Source organism: Diorhabda carinulata, chromosome 4 (genome assembly GCF_026250575.1).
Source record: "Diorhabda carinulata isolate Delta chromosome 4, icDioCari1.1, whole genome shotgun sequence".
In the NCBI taxonomy this organism is placed as follows: Eukaryota; Metazoa; Arthropoda; class Insecta; order Coleoptera; family Chrysomelidae; genus Diorhabda; species Diorhabda carinulata.
Genome location: NC_079463.1, coordinates 8,271,361 through 8,295,834, shown reverse-complemented (window position 1 = coordinate 8,295,834; position 24,474 = coordinate 8,271,361). Strand labels below are relative to the sequence as shown.

The 24,474-nt window shown below is 30.9% G+C and overlaps 3 protein-coding genes across 6 annotated transcripts; 1 reads left to right on the top strand and 2 right to left on the bottom strand.

The window, feature by feature from the left end:
* Positions 1-2,743: 2,743 nt before the first annotated feature.
* On the bottom strand, positions 2,744-16,993 carry LOC130892834 (uncharacterized). Of its 4 annotated transcripts, none has more exons than XM_057798495.1 (3): positions 16,844-16,993; positions 7,668-8,468; positions 2,744-3,270 (listed from the first exon to the last, which is right to left on the bottom strand). In XM_057798495.1, exons 2-3 carry the CDS (start codon positions 8,445-8,447, stop codon positions 2,824-2,826), a joined length of 1,227 nt encoding a protein of 408 aa, XP_057654478.1. In that variant the 5' UTR covers positions 8,448-8,468; positions 16,844-16,993; the 3' UTR covers positions 2,744-2,823. The 4 variants fall into 4 exon arrangements, with proteins under 4 accessions (XP_057654478.1, XP_057654476.1, XP_057654479.1 ...); XM_057798493.1 differs by lacking the exon at positions 16,844-16,993 and adding an exon at positions 12,644-13,088; XM_057798496.1 differs by lacking the exon at positions 16,844-16,993 and adding an exon at positions 13,002-13,088 and having other exon boundaries at positions 7,668-10,514.
* Positions 16,994-17,724: 731 nt separating this feature from the next.
* LOC130892835 (39S ribosomal protein L40, mitochondrial) lies at positions 17,725-21,405 on the top strand. Its single transcript, XM_057798497.1, has 5 exons — positions 17,725-17,989; positions 18,043-18,123; positions 18,180-18,350; positions 19,652-19,850; positions 21,177-21,405. Exons 1-5 carry the CDS (start codon positions 17,955-17,957, stop codon positions 21,285-21,287), a joined length of 597 nt encoding a protein of 198 aa, XP_057654480.1. The 5' UTR covers positions 17,725-17,954; the 3' UTR covers positions 21,288-21,405.
* Positions 21,406-22,225: 820 nt separating this feature from the next.
* LOC130892548 (39S ribosomal protein L13, mitochondrial) lies at positions 22,226-24,414 on the bottom strand. Its single transcript, XM_057798005.1, has 4 exons — positions 24,289-24,414; positions 24,103-24,226; positions 23,836-23,990; positions 22,226-22,559 (listed from the first exon to the last, which is right to left on the bottom strand). Exons 1-4 carry the CDS (start codon positions 24,310-24,312, stop codon positions 22,326-22,328), a joined length of 537 nt encoding a protein of 178 aa, XP_057653988.1. The 5' UTR covers positions 24,313-24,414; the 3' UTR covers positions 22,226-22,325.
* Positions 24,415-24,474: the final 60 nt, after the last annotated feature.

Sequence of the window (24,474 nt, the reverse complement as noted above, 5' to 3'; positions counted from 1 at the left end):
TAAATTAATGATGACACAAGGAAAAGAAAATGCAACTGTCAAAAGAATCGGGTCGACCTTCAAATCCAACAAAACTCATGATGAATAATATCTGTCGTTGGAATGACCAACGAGAAGAAGATGTGCTCGCTGTGTAAAGCAAAATAAGGAAGTGCGAAAAAAAACTGTGTGCGCAATGTGCAAAATTGCACTCTGCAAGAGCTGTTTTGCGTTGTATTATACGTAAAAAGGTGTATCATAAATATTGTAATCGGGTATCATATAATAAATATTCTTTTGAACTAGTAAACAGAACTTTTCACTTTATTTTATATCTTCATTTCAATACCAGAGGGACATATGTGTCCCATCTAAAAACACCTTTCGTATAAACAGTGTGTCTACTTAAGTTGGAACCAAATGGAAAACTTTTCTATTAGTAGTTTTATGAAAAAAAGTTATTCTTGATAAAAAGTTCTGCATGGTTCAAAAGTTAAAATGCAACCATCAGATATCAATTTTTTAAAGCAGTATACGAGATTTGTCAAAAAATTTGAATTTTGTGCAAGAGTAAAGTATCTTTATTTTTCACAATTCAGAAAAATATTATAAAGTAAAAATTAAAAGTTTATTCAAATATGCATTTACAGCCATTTATAATGAAAATTCAGATTTTGTCTCTTTGTGAACATTTAATTGTTCTTTTATCAAAATCTTGTATTACTTTCATATTTGGAGTAATTTTCTGGCATTCTTCAGAAATAATACTCTCCAAATGGTCTACATCATCATATGATCTAGCTGATGAACCTGCTGTTTTAAGTAACCCCATAAAAAAGTCAAAGGGAGTCAAATCAGCATACCTAGGAGGCCAAAAATATCTGAATACCTGTGAATCACCTTCCCATTAAACATATTTTCAATGAGTACTCTAACGTTTAATGTACTATGGATGGAAGCACCGTCTTGTTGGAATTGTCATACGTTCTTGTAACGTAAGGTCGGACAAAAAGTCACTTGATTTTCTTAAATTTGTAAATGTTCAACTAATTTATTTTTGTACACACCACACCATACGTTTGTTTTAAAAGAGTTTTTATTACAAGGTTTGTATTACTGATATACCACCAGCGATAATTTTGTGATGAGACGGTTCCTTTTGAGGAAAATGTTGCCTCATCGGAAAATATTATAGTTCTTGTAAACAACGGGTCCTTATCAAACTTTCCTTGGATCCGAGCGCAGAATTCAAAACGAATATCGTAAATCAAAATCGTAATACCTCGGTAGTAACGTGTGGACAAATTGCGGTTTGTATGCATGATATTTATTACCTTTCAAAATATTTGCCACTGTATCTTTACTGACTGAATTTGTTTGGATTGCACAGGCCCTTTTTCTTAATAAAATTTTTGGGTCTACGACAGAAAGCGTGTATTCAGTATTCGCAATCCGTTTTAGGCGTTTATTCTTAAATTTATTTTCTACACTTCTACTAGCCTTAAATTTATTTAAAATTTTTGTAACTGTTGAATGCCTAATGTTTCTATGCGGATGTCTATTATTAGAAACAATTGTCTCCAACAATTAACACAAGTTCTATTTTTTCTTCACGATTTAGTCAATTTGCCATTTTTATTATAATATTATAAACAACAACTCTTTCTGACATTCACTGTTGCATACTTCATGTCATGGGAATTCTAGATTGTGTTAAATTTTATCCCGTCAGAATATTTAATACGGCATGATTAGTAAATAATCACAAAACCTGAATGTCCAAAATAAATGGCTGTAATTGCATATTTAAATATAACTTTTAATTCAAAATAACTTTACTTTATAACATTTTTCTGAATTGGAAAAAATAAAAATACTTTACTTGCACAATATTCAATTTTGACATACTTCGTATACTGCTTTAAAAAATTGATATCTGATGGATACATTATAAATTTTGGACTATGCGGAACTTTTTATCAATAATAACTTTTTTTCATAAAACCTCTAATAAAAAAGTTTTCCATATGGTTCCAACTTAAGTAGACACACTGTATATGTCCTACCATCGAAAATGACCCTACATTTAAAATTTTTTCAGAAGGGGTAGAATATTCTTATTTTTACTTTCTTTGACATTTTAGTCATAATTTACCCTTTTTGTTTGGAAAATAAAAAACTAGTATTGAAAGGGTTGAGTTAAAAACTTAACGTAAAATGTCTTTTCACAAGATTTGATATGAACAAACACTTGATCAAGACTAATACACACTGCTATATCTTACCATAAGTTAACCATACATTACGCTTTTACCTACGGTTCAAGGAAAACAAAGATTTAAATTAAGTATAGAGTGTATGTTTGTTGAAAAAACGCTTTTGACATATGTTGTGAACGCGCCTCGTATATATGTATATTTCTTTCTTAATATTAATCTGTTCGCCGCATATACTGAATTTTGTTACCGTGGCAACAAGCTGTATTGTGGTTTCTATTTTTAGACCTTTTTTTGCTGTCGTCGTCGGCTAGCGCTGGGCAAAAAGATAAATAGAAAAAGAAATGTAACACTTCCTTTTTGGCCTTGGTAGCGTGCGTGTGATTATTAGCGCGCTTCTATCTTATAATATATTTATATATTATGTATTTTGGTTGATGTCAATTAGCAAGAGTGTTTTAGTTTCAAAGTACAATTTAGTTAAATAGTAAATACAGTCCACTACTTATTGGTTTATAGTTTAATGATGTAGTAAAGGTGAATAAGAAGAAAGTTTAGTGTTTTATTTGCCATTACAAATGAACTAAAAAATAACGTAATCAGGAATCTCCTGTACAACATATTTATCTTAGTCTAAAAAATTCACATCATTTTTCATTTCATAATAAGCGGTTACAGCATCTTTCATTCTTTGGTAATATAGTTCTTTACCAGAAAGCACAATATTGAATGTATCATTGTAATCGATTCCACATTCTAGTTGGGATATAGATGGGGCTTCTGTTTCGTCTAGTACTGCCAATTTCATTGTCATACTACTTCCTATAATACCGAACTGAGAATATTTTTTCCAATGTCTCTTAAAGTCCGAAAAACTAAATAGTTTCTCTGGATCGCTTCCAAGTTTAATTAGATGGTCGGAAAAACAATCATAGTAATATTTCAGTAATTCCCTTAATTTATCCAATGCCTTTTTACGACACACGCTGAATAAGAATCTTGAAATATCGAACACAGGCGAACGAATAGACGACAGTTGCCAGTCTACAATCGAAACTGCCGCTGGAGCACCTTCCTGAAAACATTCACTTAACATAAAAGTTTTGTTGTTGACCTGGGAATGTTTGCAAATATTTAAGTTCTCATGCGCACATTTTACGAATGTATTCATGAAAGTACTAAATGTGATCTTACTTTTATTATTTCTGCATATCTTATAAGTATTTTGGGCAATTATTCAATTAATGGTAATAAAATTTAGTTGATTTCTAGTTATGATTAGATTTCTGCACACTTTCCGCTCATATAAACGTAGCGAAAATGTGTAACTATAGTTATGTGTTATATTTGTGAGGTATTTGTAACATAAAACATAATAAGAAATATCAGAGGCTTTGAGAATATATCGGTTTTAAAATGAAGTAACTAGACTAGATAAACCATGGGTCCCTCATAACGTTTGTAATTTCTATATTGTCTTTACGTTAGTGGAAAAAAGGAGAACGTTCTACATTAGATTTTGGTTTTCCGTATGATCTCGATCTATTATATATGTAAAGTAGTAATGAGGGACCTATTTCTGCAAAAGTTTGAGAATTTCTGAGTGAATATTATCTGATCCTGACGCTCTCTGATTTTTCATAAATCGCCCTGCTGAAGTCAGTTTTTCTACGAATAGAGGTATTCCGTCAACCGAATTTGTCTCTCTACGTGTACAGTGCAGTAATTTACTTCTCCTCTGTCTTGACGTCTCATGGTGGCGATTTAGCATACTTGCCGAGTTTCTTTAGTACAATTTTATACCCTAGTTTAGTACAATTTTATACCCTAGTCCCCAAGATCGTTATCAACTTCGGCGCATAATGCTCTCCAATACGAAGTTTTACTCTTTTTGATGACTAGACTGAGATGCCTACACACTGCTCGCTCTTCATCTTTACGTCAATCTACTTTAGTCTAGTTGCTTCGTTTCTTTTTGTGTTCTTCGTAAGTATTAGCATCCTCTTCTCTGTTCCGCGATTTCATCGTTTTTTTCCCCTCTCGAGTCGGTCTCCTCGGATCTCCATTCAACTGCTCTAGAATTGAAGTCTTCTCTGAGTATTACGCTACTTTGGGTATTTTACCATACATGCTCCAAACCATCAAGGTACAGAGTAATATTGTCTGATTCACCGGTGATAATGGGTTGAAAATAGTAACTAATATAATCTATATCCCTTGCCACTGTTGTAAATTACTATTTTTTCTGGTTCCCGTGCCCAAATTGCGGGTTTCTGAAGATTTCTGAAGTTAGGTCCATCTATATTCACTTGAAAAAAGGAGAACGTTCTGTATTAGATTTTGGTATTCGTATGATCTCGATGGAGTCTAAGATTCATTATGGTGATTACCACTTTGGCATCAGAAAGATTACATAAATTATAGTTTGGTTGATGCCTCATCAATGTAGCATATTTGCTTCCTCGTTTTAGACGTATTTAAACAGAATATGACTTGGATGTACGTTTTCTTGGTTATTGTTGAATAGAACTAAAATATTGTTAACCACGATATCGCAATTTTCACCTGCCCATCTCTATAAGTTTAATTCGTGGTAAAGTATGTTACAAATATCGTTATAAGTCACAGTCACGTATTCACGACTTTGCGATGTTGTTTGATCATCATAATAATCGAGAAATGTAGAAAGTTTCTGTATGTCATTTTGTTGTTCATGTTACTTATTTACTAACTCCTTAAAGTTTCGACGCCTACAGGTAAAATTGTTACATGGAGTTAAGTATATCGGTAATCTTATCCAGCACTCTCTCTCTCCACACATTTCTGTCTAGACTAATATTTTTTATGCCTTTCAGTTCTATTTACTTGCTGCTGTTTTCACATCCTCTAATCCTGATCACCTGGTTCTTTCCCTGGGCTTCCCACATGTTCTAGCGTTGAATATGTTCCTCTATTCGTCCTGATATTATCTGTGTGTTTCGGTCATATTTCAGAATTTCACATAAATCTTATAGAAAAGAGAATAGTCTGAAAAGTTTCCAACCTAAACCTGGAGATGTGAGTACTTATGAGCTTTTATTGAAAAATTCTCACTAAAAACTAAAATTTCAGTCATATTGGACGCTTTGTTTCTGTTTGAATCGTCGTATAGATTTTTGTGAAAATAGATAAATTAGGAATCAAGTTGTAAATAAATAGTTGAGACAGCCAAAAACTAGAGCAGCCATATCGTCCAAAGAATTTACCAAATGCTATTCAATGACTGTCGAATTAAGCTTAGATAGAAAAGGCTGTCGTCCTATCAAAAGGATGCATTTGCCATATACTGGCTGAAAAATTAAGATCAAAACTAGCAATGTAAGCAAGATGAATCGGATTTTTGGTATCATTTCATCATTCTAGATAAAACCTAGATCCCCCACTACTAATCCCCTGAAACAAATATACAGTCAAGACAGTAGATTGTAAATACCAAATACCAAAAGACTATTACGAATCATTGCTTGATAGGGTAAAGGGAGAAACCGACCACATTAAAAAAAACGCACCTTCTCACACTTCCGTGATCGTAATGGCTAAAATCACGAATTCAACTAATTGGTTGACTACATTCACCAGATCTGGCCGACAGTAACTTTTTTCTGTTTCATAACCCCAAAGTTTCACTTGCAAGAGAGAGATTTTCATCTAACGTGGACGTTATTTATTTTGAAGAAGAATACTATTATTTGGAACGGTTAAAAAAGATAGAGCATAGCGGGACTAAGGGTATAGACTTGGAAGGAAATGGAAAAATGTCTTTGTTAGGTTAGAACTCTTCATTCAACCTTTACAGACAAATATGAGAATTTTTTGGATGATTAGAACAGATTTTATTTTCATTTTAAATGATAGATGATCTATTGCTTGAAAGAATTATGCAAGTTGCTAATGAAAAATTATATTTAGATAAAGAAAATACATTTATAAATATTAAAATGAGACCCCTCTCTAGTATAGACCTAGAACTTACCCATCTCAATAAATCAGAAACACCAACAAACGGAATAAAATTGAAGTAAGTACACAGATGCTTCAAAAATCTTTTGTACTCTCTCCTATTACATATATCCTCTCTGCGGAACTGTTTGTCATTCTAGAAGCGCTTCAGGAATTTCAGAAAATTGGATCCTTATAATAACAGATTCCCAAAGTTCACTAACGGCAATCTGCCAACAATATCCCAACCATCCTTTTGCCATTCATATTAAGAAGAAGCTACTCACTCACAGAAACAAGGTAAATGTTAATGTCATGTAGGTTCCATCCCATCCCACGGAATAGAGGGAAATGGAAGAGTAGATGGATTAGCAAAAAATGCATACAACAACGAGCAATCAGTAAAGAGTAACTATATAGTATATACCGATTTCAAAACATTTTTAAGAAGAAAATCTAAGAAAAATGGCAAATAAATGCAAATCAGAACCTTCCGAAATCGTTAAAAATTATCACGGCTATAATTCCAGCAATATAGGTAGAAGGGAACAAGTGAACCTTTTCCACCTAAGAAGCGAACATACTCGTATCAAACATGAGTACCTATTAGCGAGAAATCACAAATCAACGTGCAGAATGTGTAATAGTGAATTAACAGTGAAACACCTCTTAATTGACTGTTTAAAATATGACAATGAACAAAAAATGAATCAATCATCACATTCAATGAAAAAGCTACTTCAAGAAGACCCAAAGAAATTTTTGAATTACCTGAAAGACTGCAAACTAAGTAGTAGAAACTGGATCAAAAATAAGACTTACAATAAAGTCTATTTATAATCAAATGTTGGTATATATGTTGTAGTTGTAAACAGATTCAGCTGTTTAACCACAAAGTAATAATATTTTTTTCCTTATTACAATAAAATTTGTAGCTTTTTCCAAAACATTTCAACATACATTTTTTTTAAATGTATTGACTGAACAAAATTGCAAATAATTTTGCAATTACTGTGTTGGTATGAGAACCGTCTTGGCGGAACCAAATTTACTCGAAGTTAACAAGATATTTACTTTACCGAGATCAATATGTTACGGAGGAGAGATTATGTTAACAATGTATCAACAACGTAAATTCATTCGTTCTTTTATTTATAATTTCACAAAACCTCATCAACGATAAACCATCGGTAATATTTTTTGTACTTTAAAGTAACGGTAGCAATTTCGTTGTAATCTACTCCGATCAGTTCTCTATTTGCTCTCGTTATGGTAATGATCGATTTCAAAGCTAATAAAATTACATATCTTGCTTAAAAAGTAGAAAAGAAATATAGCCGAACGGTTATGTTTATTATAATTCATAGGGACGTTCTATTGAAATTTAGACTGGTAGATTGGAAGTTGGTTAAAGTGTTAACATTACAAATGAATAAGAGGAAAATTCTTTAGCGTACTAAGTTGTATGTAGGAAACAGTTGAAAAATATCTTACCTCATATTTAAACATGAAGTTATTATTCCAGTTATCCCCATGTAGGAAAACTACTTGATCATCTTTATCCAACAAAATCGCTATGCATGTATCTACTATATTTTCGAATTCGTTTTTATAGTTTTCGTACAATTCATTTTCGTCATGTTCTTTTAAACATTGCAAGACTTCGTCTCTTTGAGTTTGCATATACTGCTTACTATGTTCCGATAACATCAAGTCAACAAAAATGTCATCTGTTTCAGAAGTAATCTTATTGTAAATTTCTAGATATTGATCTTTCAGTGCGAAAGTGAGAGAATGTAATTGAGCATAAGCTTTGAGAACTAATTTGCAATGTTGTAAGTCCATTCCTATTTTTCTGTCGCAAAGCTTGAAACCAATTTTCTTTATATTCTCAAATGCAATGATTTGCGAATCTTCGAGGAATAAATGACCGTAATATTTGGGATACGAATCGAATGTCTCATCTACATTTTTTTCTTTTTCCAATTTCGAAAATATTGGAAATATATTATTGTACATGAAGTTTTCTCTCAAAAAGAATTTATCAATTTTAAAAGTATCTCCAACCGTTTTAACGGTCGTTCCTATTTTGACTACTAAATCTATATTGAGCCTAGGAGATCCACTTCTTTGTTTTATAGTTATGAAAAATATGCGACTCATGTAGCCACTACATTTATCATCATTATCTTCAATAATAAAGTTGTATTTTTCCAATTTATCCATATTTAGAAGTCGTTTTAACCATCTTTTCAGTTTTTCTTCACAATCCATTTTAACCGATTTACAAAATTTCTGAAAAAATAAAAATGCTTAATTTTCATTATTATTTATTACATTAATCATTACAAATTGAACAATTGAAAATTTATTGCTTTGTAACCAACTACTAAAACTAAAAATATACTACACTGCCTAATAGAAATCCCTCAATAGTATATAATACCATTTATTATTCATGAATTATTCAGGGTATTCCGGGACGTGATGCCAAAAATTCGGGAGTGAGTAGATGACGTGAAAATAATGCTGTGGCATAAAAAAAATATCATACGACCTCTTGTTTCTGAGTTATGAATGTATGCAGTTCAATTAGAAATGTTTGATTGTGTTTTAATATCTCTTGTAAGTATTTTCAATAAATAATTACAATTTGTGATAATTTTTTTCAGAATGTCTCTTTATGGCGAACGGTTTTTTATTTGAATGTAGAACGATCTAAAAATCTACTTATCTCCTAAACCATAAATTTTATCGAGTTAAACAAAGCGTACCCATTTTTTAAAAATGAAATTTTTGTTATCTTTAGATTGTACAGGTTGTCACACACTACATGGACATACGTCATCATCCATTAAAAATTTATAACATTCGAGTATACAACTTAGAAAATATACTTAAATATAAGTTATGATTTCGCAACTTTAAATGCCTATAACTCAGAAACAAGGGATCATATGAGAAATTTTTTTATGCCACAGCATAAATGAATGAATTTTCTGGATCGTAATACCCTGTATAGGCGTTATCATTAATCTTAGTGAAAATTTAAGCTTTAATGATGGGTCGTGTCGTTTTATCGAATCATAACCTTATTTTTTTTCAAAAATACCTAATTCAGTCAGTTGCCTCTGGAAACTAGCTCACTACGCAACAGGAAAATATGTGAAAAAAACACAAAATGAAGGAAAAAATAGATTTTTCATAATTTCAAATACCTTCGACATTTTAATTATGTTAAATCAAAAATGAGAAACTTTTGATAGAAATATAACCTCAATTTTGCAGGACTGAAGAAACTAGACCAAAAAATAGTAAAAATGAAAAATTTCCGTATTTGAAGTATTGTGGGAAATTTTTATTTGTTTTTAAAAATTAATGAATGTCGTTCTATCCAATTATAACTGAACACTGTCCAAATGAAAAAATGAAGGAGCAAAATTTTCAAATATTTCTAAAACTTCGAAGTTTTAATTGTTTCATATAACAATTAAATAACATTTGAACCAAGTATAACCTATATTTAAAAAAAACGTAAAATTTATTACAAAAAACACTATAGTATACAACAAAAGTGGAAAATAATACATTTAATAGAAATACGACAAATTATATATCAAATTCTTATAAAAATATCTCATTTTCCGTACGCGTTGTACATAACATTTCTGGCGATTTTCGATTCCGTCGTCTCTAATTTGATTTCTATTTTTTTCCTTCTAAAAATGGTACAATTCCTACTAATGCACAATATCTATTCGAACACCTCTGACATTCCGTAAACAATGAAGCGTATCTATTTTGCAACATCATTCATTCAAAATCTATTACTGTCATTCATAGACACTTACCGGATCTATCCTAAAAGTTGACATTAAAAAAATAATTCGTTTAGCAATAAGAATTAACACACTACATATTTATGTCACGTGTGAATTTAAATTTTGATTTTTGAATCCCATTAGCTTAATAATTAGAAGAAAATATCAATTAATTAACGTAAGTAATTTTTAATGTTATAATACTTTGGTTTTTATTGAGTTTTAGTTGTGAGATTGTGTAAAATCGAACACTAAAAAGTACTCTTCTTAATAGATTATGAACAAATGAACTGGGTTCACCGGTTGAACTGCTTTAGATTTTTGAAAATTCTTGACGTTTTGGCTCCCACATTGAAGTCATTCTCAAGAGAGGATGGGGTAGGGTGATTATTAGTTCAAAGATAAGAAGTGATACGATTCCGTCTGAAACTTCCTACTCCACGCAACGAATTACCCGTTTTTGATTGATTCCAAGGCCTCAATCTGCCTACTCCTTGGAATTTCACCGAGGAAGTGAAAGCTGGAACAAAAAATAGAAAAGTGATTAAATTGAAAATAAGAGATAATGGTCTTACCATCGAGAGCACCGTGGAAAGAAACTAACACTATCCTTTTGGTTTTGAACTAATTGGGAAGAAGGTCTAGTAAACATAGGGGACTTATTGGCATGTTTTGTCTTTTTGGCGCGCGTGAGAAGTATGTTATTGGCGGCACAAGTTATAAGTGGTAGAGTTCGGATTCTTGGAGGGTTATTGTTGGCACTGGAGTATGCCGAAGTGGCATCGAAAAGAGGTGTTTCCAAGTTGACAGTAATTTATGGCTATCATCTCTTGAGCTTAGACAGTTTGAAAGTTTTTGTATTTCGATAGGTTCTCGAATTATTCTTAAAAGGAGCGAAGTAAGGCGATTGTTTTGGTTCTATTGAAATCGATTATTTGTCTAGTATGGATACGATGTTGGGCAATGGTGTAGAAAACATCGGAATTAGTAATAGGCAATAAATGCTAGGAACGGGGGCAATCTAAGCAAGGTATTTCGTACACTACGTGGTGTTCATTGGATATTTTACACAATAAGTATTTATTACTGTTACAATCATCTTAAGAGACCATTACAGTTTATAACAGACTTATAAATTTGATTATACCTGCATTTGATTGTACCTAACTTGAAATTATAAACATGTAATATTAATTCAGTAACGTAAATTATTTTTTTTTAAATCATATCAGAGATAATATGTGAGATAACTCACATGATATTGTTCAAATTTGTTTCGTCCTATATACTTTTTAATAACATTAATAATAGAAAGCAAACCTATATAACATTTTCTTCACATTAAACTTATTCGATAATTATTATTGACGTTCGCCTCCTACTCTAGTTTTAATCAAGTAAATCAAACTTCATTTTTACATTGTAACCCAAATCATATCATAGGTCATGGTTATATTTAAAGTATAGTTCGTCCAATATCAATTGCAGATTATAAAAATCCTTGCCCACAATTTTGTTTGATCTATCTACCATAGGCGTAGATATCTTATTTTATGAATTCATTATTTTTATAAATACTTTTAAAAATGCTAATACTGAAAAAAAATCATTATTATACCTCGTTAACCTGCTACAACTGGATATTAAATTATAAAACGAAAATAGACGAGTAAAATGTACCTGCCTGTAAGGGAGTTTGGTTAAAGCAGGGTACCAAACGTGAACCGAGCACTTATTGTACCCCATTCGTCTATTAAAACTTCGGTAGTCTTTTATCTGACGCAAATAATCTTGTCGCCATCGAATCCTCGACGATTCGGTTATTGCCATCCATTTATTCAGTTTTTTGTGTTTTGTGTGCTAACAAAACTTGACGCAATATTTCTAAACTGTATTCTGGATAATCTGGTACCTTTTGCTGTATTATGCCCCCCTGTTTTGCTTATATAAACTGCTGTGTTTGTATATCTAAATCTTCATCATTAAATTCATACCTATCTTTATTTCACTACACTGTTCAATTTCATTGTCTTTTGGCCCATGGTCTAAAGAACGCCATATTTCTATTTCTTTAAAGAAATCTATGAACGCCAATGCTTATCGCATGCTGTCTAGCAGGAATATTTCGAAGAAATTGTGTACACACAGCTTCCGCCAATAGAAATACATTTATGTTTACGATTCAATATTTTCATTGGTAAACAGTGAAGGTGATGAGTCCACGTGGACTGACGGTTTGTTAGATGTTTACCGAATTTTACAATGGGAGTAAACATTATTAATCATTTCTTAATTTGGTATGAGTTCCGTGCGTATTTATAAAAAATTGATTGTTCCTCGCATAACCGTCTTCTGCAATTGATATTGGAAGAACTATACTATAACAACAATTAAAATATATTTTGATATAGCGAATCCACAAGATTCGTCAAGATAAAGCACCGCCTCCTTGAACTCTACATTTAATCTTTAATTTCCTCTTATGGAAATTTTTTATTCTAAACTAATATTCCAGATCTAGCCTACGATTAAATTGGTTAAATATGTAAATATGTAATAGACTTGTAATACGTTTGCATTTAATTATTAATAAAATAAATAAGCAAAAAATAACAATATCACGCATAAAATTAAAACAAAAAAAACTACCTCCATACTTTTACTACCAAGCTTGACTCAGTTATTCTTCTTAGCAAGACAATCTCACCCCCAGTGGTTCTTGCAGGATATAATTTTTGTTACCTGCTAATTTCAATTAATAACATTTATTGAAAGCTATTGAGCTGCGTTTGCCCTCATTGGGATCAAAACTATCTCTCCTCACATTGATATTAGATATACCATATTTTTGTATCGAAAATTTAAAATTCATTTCGGTAGCTTCTTCAACAAGCACAATATTTTATAAAAATCCATTTGAAATTAAAAAAAAATACATTAACGTTAAGTTAGGTTATGTTAACTACCTAACACCCCCTGAAAGTTTCGTTTAATAAATACTGCTTACGTTTAATTAATATCTCTTTTCCCTAACGTTTTTAGACGGCAGTTCTTGCAATAATGAACCAATCTTATGCTTATATTATACCTAATTAATCATTAATCCTACTTTTCCAATAAATCAGGAAATTGCTAGTATTTCCGAGATGTGGATATGTTATCTTAGATTCAATCATACATTTGTTTTTTTCCACTATTTCATGCAAATTTTAATTAGTATAGTTTTGGAGACGTAAAAATGACTTTAATTATGCTATATTTCCAATGTAACTTACAGGACCGTATTAGGAAAAATAAAATTTGACATAATGAGAATGATTTGATACTTATATATGTAACGGATATATAAGAGGCATTCTTAATTAAAAATAACCATAAAGTTAATGAAATAGAAAAAGTACTACACTAGTGTTTTTTGGAAACTGTGATCGGAATGTTCGGAGAGTGATTCCAATCTCTATTTAAAAAATTATAACTCACTGCAAAATCGTTTTGCAACAATTTTTATGTCAGATTGTTTCTGAATTTGTTTATAACAAACAAAATAAAATGCTTACGAGCATTTAAGGCAATTTTTTCCATTAAGCAATCAGGTTAAGAATGAAATTTTTAAATTATTATTCGTTATAATTATTTTGAAACTAAAATTCAATTTTATAAGCTATATATCTTCGATTTTTTATTTTGAAAATGTTATCAAAGAGATAATTTTTTAAAGCTGTAATTATCACCCTTGAAGTTCTATCAACTCTAGCTCTAAACAGATCAGTAATAAAAATTATTTTACTGTAAAACTATACAACTTTTTTGAAGTTCTCATACGTTTGGCAACAGCGAACAAGTTCTCTATTAGTTATAATATTTATATTGCATTCATATCATATGGACCTACACCAGAGTGAATGTTCAATGTTTTGATATCAGGCTGGATTATTGCAACTGATATATGAAACTACGATCCTGAAATACTTTCACGAATTTTGTAGACATCAAGGTTGTTGGTTTGTAAATGTGTAGTGTAGGAATCTAGGAATACAAATTGGGCCATTAATGAATCAGTTAATCGAGAAAGATATTCACCCTTTTTAGAAACGAGTTGCCAATTCTTTTAAGAGACATTCGCTAGCTATTCGTCGTGTTCTTACAACATGATTTTTTAGATCAAACATACCCTGATAGGTGGACAGGAGGACTTGCTTAGATTTTTATTTTTGGGGCCGAATAAAAGATTCCGTTTACACCAATAGACCAATGACAAAAGATATGATTGAAAGAATATGACAGGCAATACGAAGTATATGAATCAGAAATTGAAACTGCTGTCCTATCCACCAATCAGCGACTGATTTCATGTATAGAAAATGATATACGATATTTTGAACACCTAGGGCGCCATTAATTACTTACATTCGTTACATGGTGTATTTAATTATTTGTTCTCATTATTAGACATACTAGCTTTACATTTAGATAACGCCATCTATCGGCAATAATTAGATTATTAAGAGAGCAGTTAAAATTACTGCAGATAGGCCAGTGTAAGAATTTTTCAGCCGAATAAACATTTGAAAAAAATTACCGTTTACACATTTCTTAAGATTTCACGTAACAAATGAAATTATTTAAAATTTATATATTTTGAAAATCGGCTAAGCAGAACCGGACTTATAGGCATTTTTCCATTCCCATTCTCGCCCTCTGCTTATTTGAAGAGTTATACTAAACCTGGTGGGATGAAAAATTCGTATTTTCGTATATAAAGTGCCATTTAATTGGGTAAACTTAAAAAAAATCATTTTATATTTTCAAAAAGGCTTTCTAGTGGAGAACCTAAAATTCTAAAATTAATTTCCGTGTATTTCTCGTATGTATTAACCTAACTTTTTGCTATAATTCTTTTCCCTAGAGCTTCGGTATAATCAATACCTGAGATATGGCGACGGCCGGTCTTATTGGGTAAACTAAGAGATCCGGTATTGTCCGGTATAAAGATCATATAGCTCATTTAAAATATGGACGGACAAGAAAATCGAGTATTGCCGATCATGCAGCTAGTCATAAACATGACATAAATATTAATAATGTAAAATTGTTAAAAAATGTATGCAATCATAAATTGTTGGATGTATTTGAAACCAAATTGCTAGATGTAAGAATAGCTTAAAGAGGGACAAAGGGACAATTCCTTACAGCCCGTTCTATAGTTTAGTAGTCAAAGAATGAATGTGAAGGTTCCCGCCAAGGAGATTTTTCCGCTGGAATTAATTTTCGCGGGAGAAGGTTTATTGGTGGAAAAATTCAGTATAAAACAGGTCATTAGATTTTAGTTTACCTTCAGTCTCTGAATACGATAACTTGGTTATGGAAACGCGCGTCAGGCAGTGAAATCGTGAGTGATAGTGTATACAGTGTATTCAGTAACAATATCGCCAACGGTTCCAGAAATTCCAACTTAGTAAGCCGTTCTTAGTTGCCCACCCGGTAGATGTAGTTTTCTTCTGTATCTATGGTTTTAGATAAGCTCATACGAGTATTTCTACACTGATTAAAAGTTTTGGTAAATTATATGGGATCAAAAAAAATGCTTAAGTATCTATTTGAACTAGAAAAAATAGGTTTTATAATTACTAATTAATAAAATGGTAGAATATTGGTTGAGATTTGTACTGTTTGAAGGTTAATGCATGATTAGATTTGGAAATTTTGTTAATAATTTTCAATATAAATATCAGCTTCCGGTTACTGTTTATCGAGGTTACTGGTACATTAACTTTTGAATTTTTTGTCGATAATCTTAATCAGTGTTTCCTTTTTTGTGCCACGCCTCTTTCAAGACCTTCCACAATTCTTATGCTTCCCTATGTAACATATACATAACTGTTTATATTAAAAAACTGAATTGTTATAGGAAAATTGTTAATGAAACACAGCAAGTAAATTTTTAAAACATAAAATGAAAAACTAAAATTAAAATTCGAAATAAATTTTAATAAAGATTTAAATTAAAAGTAGAATCTTCCTTTACCCCTTCAACTCCGTAAAAAATGATAAAATTAATTTAAAAAACCGCCAAAATTAATACGAAATCTACGACTAAATACACACGTGGCTGTGAAGAAAAGAAATGATTCTCACTCTCGGCTGGCTTCGGTCAACTGACCCATGACCCACTTAACTGCTTCCGAGTCGGGTGGTCCCCTGGTGCTTCCTTTTTTGCTAGGCATTATCGGACTACAGATTCTTCACGAATCGCTTCAGCGTACCTTCTTCATAAATTAAAGTTCTTTTTTCATACATGAACAACTGCGTTTTTTAGCGAGATTTGAAAGCGGCCTGGGGACCACGCGGAGCCTGCCGTCTGCCGCAGGAAGGTTAACTAACAACAATAGGACCAAAGCCCTACTGTAGACTCCTGGAATGTCACATCAACTAAATGGATGGCCTAAAGGTTCATATGGAATCTTATAGGAGAAACACACTTGTAGTTAAAGGCTTCAGTAGCACGAGAGTAGTGCTAAGACCTTGAGGAGTGATTGAAAATACCTACAGAAAACTAACCTCCTTCGGAATGAGTCTACGTGTTTTGAAGGCAGAACAATGAGTCATGTACAAAATATCCTTTAAAGTATAGGTGCAGGTTTTTTTATATTATATATATTTATATTGACTGTTACATTTATATAAGAAAAAGAATAGAAATTATTTCATTCGTTGGATTGCGAAGAAAATTAAACCAAGTACCTATTTTTGTAAAAAACAGACAATCATTTCGAAAGCTTCTAAGTAATTGCCTGATGATTTATTAACCTAACCTAACAATAAGGATATTTAAGTGATATAGATACTTACCGTTTAATAAAATCTATAACAAAATCTGGTATTGTAAGTTTTACCATCCACTAGTAACTATTCGGTTAAGTAATTAAAAAAACTCCAATCACTATTCTCAATTTTATTAGATTAGAGATTTAATCAAGCTTTGACTTTATGTTATCAAAATGCAAAATATCACAGAGAAGTACATAAAACTTTTTATAAAAATTAAGTATATATCCAATTCAAAATATTCTAACCATATATTTTTATCTAAAGTGAATTGAAAGTTAATAAAAGCACAGTTAGATGCAACTAGTACTCAATTGCTGAATAACTGCATAGATCTAAAAAAAATCAAGTAACAAAGATAATTACATAATTTAAATGTTAGTTATCTAAATTTAAAAATGTATACCTGAATAAACAACTTAGGGAAGTAAAATTATCCATCTACTTTCCGATTCATGCTATTCCAGGATTATCAATTATCTGAGATACACTCGCTCAATTCAGCTCAGCGCATGGCGTAATAGGCGGTGGGTTAGGTGCGAGTAAATAGTTTTTTTCGACGCATTTTTACATGTTTTTATCCCAGTGGCGATTTGTTTATATCGTTTTTTTAACCAATTTCTAGGAAGGTCTTTTTATTTATTTATTTGTTTGTTTTCCTTTTAGAATTATTATAGAACTTTTTTCGGATAGAAATACGAGCTTGTTTTAGCAGCGAGAAGTCGGTAAATAATCTGATGTCATTCCGAACAAATCGGTATAGACAAATAAACAGTATGTTTGAATAAATTAATACATATTAAGTATCAGATAAGTGTTTAGTAATAATCCTTAGTGTATAGTTTAGTAAACTAAGTGTTAGTTTATAAATAAAGTAAGTGAGTAAAAAACACGTGTATATAAATCTACCCCATTGTTGAAAAATAGTTTAAATAAATTAGAGATAAGAAAAGCATTACAATACATTTAAATGGTCAAAATTACGATATATTTACAACTTATTGAACTTCAATTGTCCAAGTCCAATTGATCAAAAAAGAAGAGGAAGAGAAGAACAATTAACTACTATAAATTTAGAGAAGAAATTGTAAGGTTAAAGAGAATGAACGTTATTAATTACTAAGAGAAAATTAATATGAGTTTAAATAATTTGATATTCACTTTCTCCAGGTAACATTGTAACAATATTCACTGAACTTAAACCATTTACTTATCGATTTCAGATTAACTTGTAAAATTCCAACTGTAGCTAGAACTATAAGTACAAATAGCCAGTTACTTTTTAGATGTACCCCAATTCTACTGTAAGTATTATTTTTCATATAAATTCCTTAGAATTATTGATATTACGTACGTTTAGCGCTGAACCATTAAAAAAGAAAAAAAAATTGGATCCTGCAATTATAAAGGCTAGAGAGGAGAGAAAAAAAAGAAAAATAGAGAAACAAATTCGGAGGTTGGAAAAGAATGCCAGACAATTGAAACCAATAGAAGAATGTGAAGTACCTTTGGAAATTTTAGATACTTTCAGGTAAATATATATATATATATATATATATATATATATATATATATATATATATATATATATACGCTATTCTCAGTATAACTACTGATATAAATTTCTTAAACTTTTTATTTCTTAGATCATTTTGTTTTTCTCGATAAATTATCTTGATTTTAGGTATGATTTAATTGAAAATTTTAACAAAACTTGAAATCATATTTATTTAATAAAATCAAATTATGAAAGCTATTAAAACAAACACCTATCAAAGTATGAATTTTCTCATTATAATCATCACGTCTAAAAAAGTAATTGCGAATGTAATAAATTTCAAATATTCTACAAACTAATTGTTATTAGCATGATAAATATTACATAAATAACATTCCTTACCAGTGGATTTATTACAGACAGTTTTTTATGCATATTGCACTTAACAGAAAGACTTTGTCTGGCACCTTGGAATTTCTATAGGAATGGCTGTTTTGCTATTATTCATGTACTATGTGCCCATTTCTTTCCCCAGTTGCAATAAAAAGTCTCTACGTTTAATTTTGCTGTTGACAATTTTATATAACATCTATAGCCGCCAAATCTAGCAGATGATAAAATGTATGTACTGGCCAACAACTTATTGTTAGTCTTGGAACATAGTGCTGAGTATTAGAACATTTTTATTTGGCTCAGTCTGTTAAACAGTCCTGCTAGTAAAAAAGTTGTCACATGTAACATTGCTACTTTTGTTGATGTAATGTTCCATCAATTTCTTTGCCATCCAGTTACCTGAACTTTTGACCATATTTATCTGGCTTTGAGCTCATGAACTGGGTAAATTGGCAACAGCATTTAGATAGAAAAAGCTGTTCTTCAATCATTATATATGGCTCAGGTATGTAACAACTTGTTACATCTTGTGCATTCAAGATAAATTCATATCAAATTTTCGAAATTATAACAAACTTATCTTCATTGGCGTCTACTTTCATTATCTCACGAAAACGATTTTGAGACATTATTGATACTAGTCTTTATCTTGTAATTCGGGTGGCGCCTTTTCCATAGTATGCTGCATCATTTTTTTAAACTGTTAGTTGCCAAGCGCTTTTACAAGTTTCATTTGTGTTGCACTTAGAGAATATTGGCAAGACAAAAATTACCAACTGAAATTCTAGGTGATTCACAAAATGTTTCACGGTCTTATGTAGAAAAGCTATCTTATATACAATGAAACTTGAGAGTGGGATAAAAATGCAACGATGGCGCTTCTAGTGTGAAGACATTAAATAAAAATTTGCTTGATGAACATGAATGCTGTATAATTTTAGTACAAGAAAAAGATATCTTGCACCCTCTTCCCCTGAAATATTAGAAAAGAGAGCACTGTTATTGAAAAAATGGTGCCACTATAAGAGGGAACAACACTTGGCCGACATGCAAATGTTGGATAGGATAGCATATAGCCAACAAAAAGCTTTGGATGAACTTAGGAAGGAATCTGAGGAACTTTACCAGGAAGCTCTACAAGTTAGTATTTTTTCATTTGTAAATATGTATTTAAGTAGTTATTGAGTTTATTCAACCTGGATACCTCTTACTTTAATAAATAACAGAAGTTCATTATAATTAAATTATGAGAATTTTTTTTCTAACCCCAATCTGTCTTAATAAGACAATAAGCGCTTGCTATATTAATTAAAGATGGCAGTGGAGAAGTATCCCTCAATGAGGATCTGCTGTTACTTGAATAAGTTTATATGACTGACTATAATTTTGACAGTTTTTATATTTTAACTAAATATATTTAAAAGTTTGTTTGGTTTGAATCCTTTTAGGTGTCATGCCTCTAGGTTTTGTTCAGTTAGTTTCTTTAAGCATACATTAGGGTGAGCACTTATTTTGGCATTGTAACTTAAACCTTTGTTCTTGGCTTCAACTTCAACATGTTGGAGTTACTTGAAATACCCCAGAGTTGATTCCTGTAGGTCCATGTGGGTTTTAAAATTACCTTATTGCTGCTTATTGTTTCTGCCAATTAGCCATTTCTCTGAATTTGATACCTTGTTGTTTCTTCTTGTTTTAATGCAATGTTGTTTAGTGTCACTGGTGGGCATGTATCTTTGCGTAAAGTGGATGTTACCTGAGTTGATTTATTTATGTTAGGCTTGATTAATAAGATGAAATCTTGAGTTTAGGTTGACAGAATTGTTGTATAAAAAGTTGTGATTGTGAAATTTAATTTGTTTAGTCAATTACCTAACCAAACTCTGATTTGACTATACCTTCTATAATTCAATATGAGACATGTTAAGAATAGCATTGCTTCAACTCATTGTCGCATTGCAGCTTAATCAGTGAGTGTCAGTGGCGGATCTATGGGGAGCTTTCTGGCTGAAGCCCACCCCTCCCAAAAAAATGTCTAAGAAATTTTTTGTAAGAATGTAAATTTCATACAAATCTAAGTTTGAGACTCGTAAATAATTAGCAAGAATGACCTAATTCCACTACCACTACTACGTCTTCAATTATATGAAATCCGTTAACGCTTGAATACTTTGTACAATTAGTTCCATTTACTTTGCCTTTAGTCCACCTCTCCAAAAATAAAATCCTAGACCCACCACTGGTGAGTGTTGTAACTCCCCTTTGACTGTACTAATTCACTATCTACATTAAATGGTACTGGAAATGTTCAGGTTGTATTTGGTCATCTTGAAATATTCATTTAAATTTTTCATCTGTCATATGTAACTTCAATATTTTAGTCCTGAAAAATGAGTAGAGTCTAACAAACTATATAGAAAGAATACAAAATATCTAATCTATTTTTATAATAAAAATTTTATTTTTTAGTCTGATTTTCAACTGCTACCTTTTGTTTGCCAAGGTCCTGTAGAAACTCCCCCAGTAAAACATTACAACAGTCCAGATGGAGATTATCAAGATGTTTCAAAGAAATGGTAGATATTTGGTGAAAATATTACTGTACGGAAAATAATTCAGATTCAAAGTAAAAATCTTTTACCTTTTCACTACGATAGATGTTGTCAATTTATGTAAAAAATAGATAATTGGATAATTAGAAGTAAAATTTATTCCAATTCCTAGATGCCCATAACTTGGAGTATTACAAAACATGGTATATTATTTTTTCAACATTTGGTTAGTGAGACCAGTCATCACTTACAGGGCAGTAGTCTAGGGCTAAACACGACGAGAGTCTACTACCAAACATACAAAGACCAGTTTACATATGTGCAACTAGGCTCCACTATAAGTGATTCTAAGTCTTCCACTTCTCCGTATATTATTGAAATGAGTGTTTAGAAGAGAAATCACTAGGTATAAACTGTAACCTCCTTCAAAAAAGAATCAGAATAAGATAAATAAGAAGAAACCATTCATTCGTACTTTTCCATCTAAGTTAAAGTTGTCCAATTGTACATGAAAACTTCTAGAATGGAAAAAATTTGAAATGAATTTCAACATATTTCCTATAATATTCCAGTTATCAATTTCAACATGATACTAATACACCATACAGTATCATAATTAACTTCCTAAAAAGTAGTAGGTCTAAATTTGTTACCTTAGATTTAACTAGAAAATTTCATTTAACATCCTTTAATAAATGTCATAACTGAGAATTTCCTAAAATATTTGGAAACAATTTAAATTTAGTCTGTGATATATCTCAACACATAAAGAATACCAGGAAGCAATGTAATTTTTTTTGTGTGCAGTATAAACACTGGACCATCTTTATATTAATAATGTATGGAAGGAATATGTAATTTTTTAAGGTAAATAGCTTAAAACTGATCCCTATGGGTGTTGTCTATTGGATTTGAAACGATAATGGGTGAAAATATTTGGATTTGGATTTTAAAATTAATCATTGATTAGTTGTATTACCCAAAGAAATAATAGGAATATATCAATTATATTCCCATGAGGTGTAACACTTTATTTTAAAAACTATTTACACTAAGATACGAAAGTTTATTGAGGAATATAATTTTTTGGTAAATCAATAAGTTTGGGAAATTGTTTAACCTCCTCTTCAGAGTAATGGTCTAATCGTCTTGGTTTCATTCTTGGTGCTGCTATCTGGTTAGAAACATTTGCCAATAATTTAGTAGGAACATTAGCATCAGGGAAAATATGAAGTCTCTCCATTGTACTGCGCCTTTGAAGGTTACCATCCATACTGTTGTAAACAGCTTTTTTTAATACCTGAAATATAGTAGATATTCTTTTTATAAACCATTCAAGTAAATACGTTGGAATTTCTGGAATCATTGGTGATATACATAATGAACACAATGTTTACGCTACTACTACATCAACACTCACAATTGCAATATCTGACGAGCGTTTCATTAACTGAGTTACTGTCTTCAAAGGCTGAAGATAAATTAAACCTATTGACTTTACCTATAAATATATATTAATTTTTCCCACGAAAAACAATCCATTTCCAAACTAATAAACTATAGAATTAACAGTATGGATAGGCTCTTTGTTTATATTGAAATGATTCTTACATATAACAATCTAATACTTTCAAAGTAAATATCAATGTTACAGTTGTTGTATTGATTAAGTATCTTTAGAGTTCAATTATTGAAAATGGAGCTTTCCTCTTAAACTTTTTTAACAATTAAGCCATTATATTTCCAAAATAATATTATGACCTGGGATTTATAACACTAGTTCATTGAATTAATTTCAAAATATATACTTAGTGAAAAAATCTCAATTCCAAATTGAGTTTAAGTTTTTTTCTTATCTGAATCCATACAGGATTGTCTATCATAGCAAAGGGAATTGAAAATTCTGTAAAATATCACCAATCTTGGGTCTGTATATCAAACAGGAAATATTTCCTAATTTTGAGTCCATTTATGACAATTTTACAGAACTGTATTTCAAAAACTAGTTGACTATACTGACATAGTAAAATATGAGATTTTGCTGAGATATGACAACTGGTTTTTGAAATGCAGGTTTTTTGAGTTGAGTTTGAAATGAAATGAACCTGAACTCTCTGCTAAATTTGTGATTAGTTTACCCAAAAAGCACAGATGGGAGACAGTGTCATGACTTGAACCAGATCGATAAACAAGCATCAAATGACTGACTAATTCCAAGTCCAAAGGAATTTATGATGGCCATAAAACACAAATGACTACAATAGATATGTTATTAAGGACTATAATGTTTCACACACGTGTAGAAGTTGCTAACAAACACTGATTATTAACACAAGAATAATTAAGTATTTAATTTTTTGCACTAAAATTTAGCTAATAAGTTTTACAAAAAATGCTAATGTAAGGAGTTATAATCATAAATGCTACTTTTAAACTATCCTGATATGTTCACACAAACCCTACTGCTATTAGAAGTAATGTGACATTTTTGTTAGAATTGATTATGGTTAATACAAATCTATACACACAGTAACTATAAAAGTCATAAACTCAAGAGACATAGAAATACAAGTTACCATTGTAGGATCTTTCTGGTGTAATTCCCAAGCTAAAGTCCAACTTGCACCTCCTGGATAACCAGTGTGATGAAAGTAAACTCTTTTTTTCCATTCATCTCCAGGTAATGCAATATCATTGCTATTAATCACTATAACATGGTCACCACAGTCATCTAAAAGGAAATTGAATCAATAATATACAGTAAAATTACGAAAACCTATAGAAGAAACGACTAAGTTTCTATGTTTTATTCTTAGTTAAAGTATGAATAAAGCAATACATACTCATTGGATGATAAATAGGTTTGTGAAGTCCCATAAGATATTTTTTTACTAGTTCAGCGGATTGAAACGGATTTTGCCAGGCGGCATCGTATATATGCCAAACTCTTGCAAATGTTGCCCATTGCTATAAGCAAATGTTCATAGATTTAATTTGCGTGGAAGAAAGCATAAAATATATAAAATTACCTGAACTCGATTTAAGACAGACATGATAATAGAATTGAGTGATTATCAGTTATTTGCATTAAAAGCAATACAATATAGATTATTTTCATATATTTGATAAATTTATTTTTAAAAACTATATTCTTCTTTTTCATTTATTACTTAATCAAAAGATCTGCTATCCACTACTATTTTAGTTATTTTACT

Excerpts from the sequence above, each read along its gene's own strand:
- LOC130892834 (XM_057798493.1), bottom strand. Across the intron at positions 3,271-7,667 it reads ACTTCATGTTTAAATATGAG|GAAGGTGCTCCAGCGGCAGT; the intron begins GTAAGATATTTT and ends GAATGTTTTCAG.
- LOC130892835 (XM_057798497.1), top strand. The coding sequence starts at position 17,955 with ATGAGTTTAAATAATTTGATATTCACTTTCTCCAG. Across the intron at positions 18,351-19,651 it reads GAAATTTTAGATACTTTCAG|TACAAGAAAAAGATATCTTG; the intron begins GTAAATATATAT and ends GTATAATTTTAG. Across the intron at positions 19,851-21,176 it reads TTTACCAGGAAGCTCTACAA|TCTGATTTTCAACTGCTACC; the intron begins GTTAGTATTTTT and ends TTTATTTTTTAG.
- LOC130892548 (XM_057798005.1), bottom strand. The coding sequence starts at position 24,312 with ATGTCTGTCTTAAATCGAGTTCAG. Across the intron at positions 24,227-24,288 it reads CTGTCTTAAATCGAGTTCAG|CAATGGGCAACATTTGCAAG; the intron begins GTAATTTTATAT and ends ATTTGCTTATAG. Across the intron at positions 22,560-23,835 it reads ACCAGAAAGATCCTACAATG|GTATTAAAAAAAGCTGTTTA; the intron begins GTAACTTGTATT and ends ACTATATTTCAG.